General features: G+C 37.0%; 1 protein-coding gene across 1 annotated transcript in view; it reads left to right on the plus strand.

The window, feature by feature from the left end:
• The window catches only part of LOC106330539 (putative F-box protein At1g32420), a 2,230-nt gene extending 1,570 nt beyond the window's left edge, over positions 1-660 (plus strand). Inside the window, exon 2 of the mRNA XM_013768989.1 lies at positions 655-660. Within this exon, the coding sequence (XP_013624443.1) occupies positions 655-660 (6 nt within the window). The remainder of the gene's footprint in view (positions 1-654) is intronic.
• The last annotated feature ends 614 nt before the right edge of the window (positions 661-1,274 follow it).

Consider the following 1,274-nt stretch of genomic DNA (forward strand, 5'->3'; position numbering starts at 1 on the left):
AGTTTTTCCGCCGAAACCGGCAAATCGAGTTTTCCCGCCGAAAACTACAAAATCGTGTTTTCCCGCCGAAACAGCAAAAACGAGTTTTCCGCCGAAACCGACAAATCAGGTTTTCCCGCCAAAACTGCAAAATCGAGTTTTTCCGCTGAAACCGCAAAATCGAGTTTTTCCGCCAAAACTAAAACCGCAATATCGAGTTTTCCCTACAAAACCGGCAAATCGAGTTTTCCCGCCAAAACCGTGAAATTGAGTTTTACGGGTTTTCCAAAAAAACTTAATTTAATTTTACGTTTTCACGGGAAAATTCGATTTTGAGGTTTTGGCGAAAAACTCGATTTTGATTTTTTGGCGGGAAAACTCGATTTCGAAGTTTTGACGAAAAACTCGATTTTGCGTTTTTGGAAGGAAAACTCGATTTTGTTGTTTTAGTTGAAAACTCGATTTTGCGGTTTCGACGGAAAATTTCGTTGTTCAGTTTTTGGCGAGAAAACTCTACTTTAAGTTTTTTTTTGATGAAAAACATTATTAAATATTGTATAATAGTTGTGTGAATCAAAATAAAAGGGTTAGAATTTAAACCCTGGTCCTATTAGGGCCAACCCTATTTAAACCCTGTTTAAAAAATGAGGGTTAGGGTTACAAATGGGTTTGCAGGGTTAGGGCTAACCCTGTCACGTTGAGCCCATATTAACATCCCTACTCATATGTTCAAAGCACCTACGATTACAGCCAAAAATGGTTTTTCCTCTCCGTATGGTCTCATGCTCAACTGACATTTGCCTTCCACTGTGTCATGTGAGTATCATTACCCAAGCATTTGATATATTAGCTTAAACCTTACTTTCTTGAAACTCCCATGAGTCAACTATAATGTTTTGGTAAATAATTGCTATGTTGCACCGGGACGGATACGGGGACAGATACGGGGGCGGGGACGGGAAACGGCTAAATCTAAAATTTATAGATACGGGTACGGCATGGATACGTCTATATATATATATATATGTGTATATATAAATATTAAAACCAAAGCATAAATCTCATATTGCACTTAAATTTCCAAGTAACTCCTTTTGCTCCTGATTTCTCTAATTTAGTCACGTAGTTCCATAATGGAGCTTCTTCAGAAGCATTGTCAACATTATCACTTGCTCCTTAAGAAGTCATAACCTGGAAAAAAAAAATTGTGAGAAGCTTGTATTATATAAACAACACACACGTAAGAAAAACATAAACATAAAGAAGTCTAATACTCTTCTTTTACGTACAAACCA

Source organism: Brassica oleracea, chromosome C3 (assembly GCF_000695525.1).
Source record: "Brassica oleracea var. oleracea cultivar TO1000 chromosome C3, BOL, whole genome shotgun sequence".
Lineage (NCBI taxonomy): Eukaryota > Viridiplantae > Streptophyta > Magnoliopsida > Brassicales > Brassicaceae > Brassica > Brassica oleracea.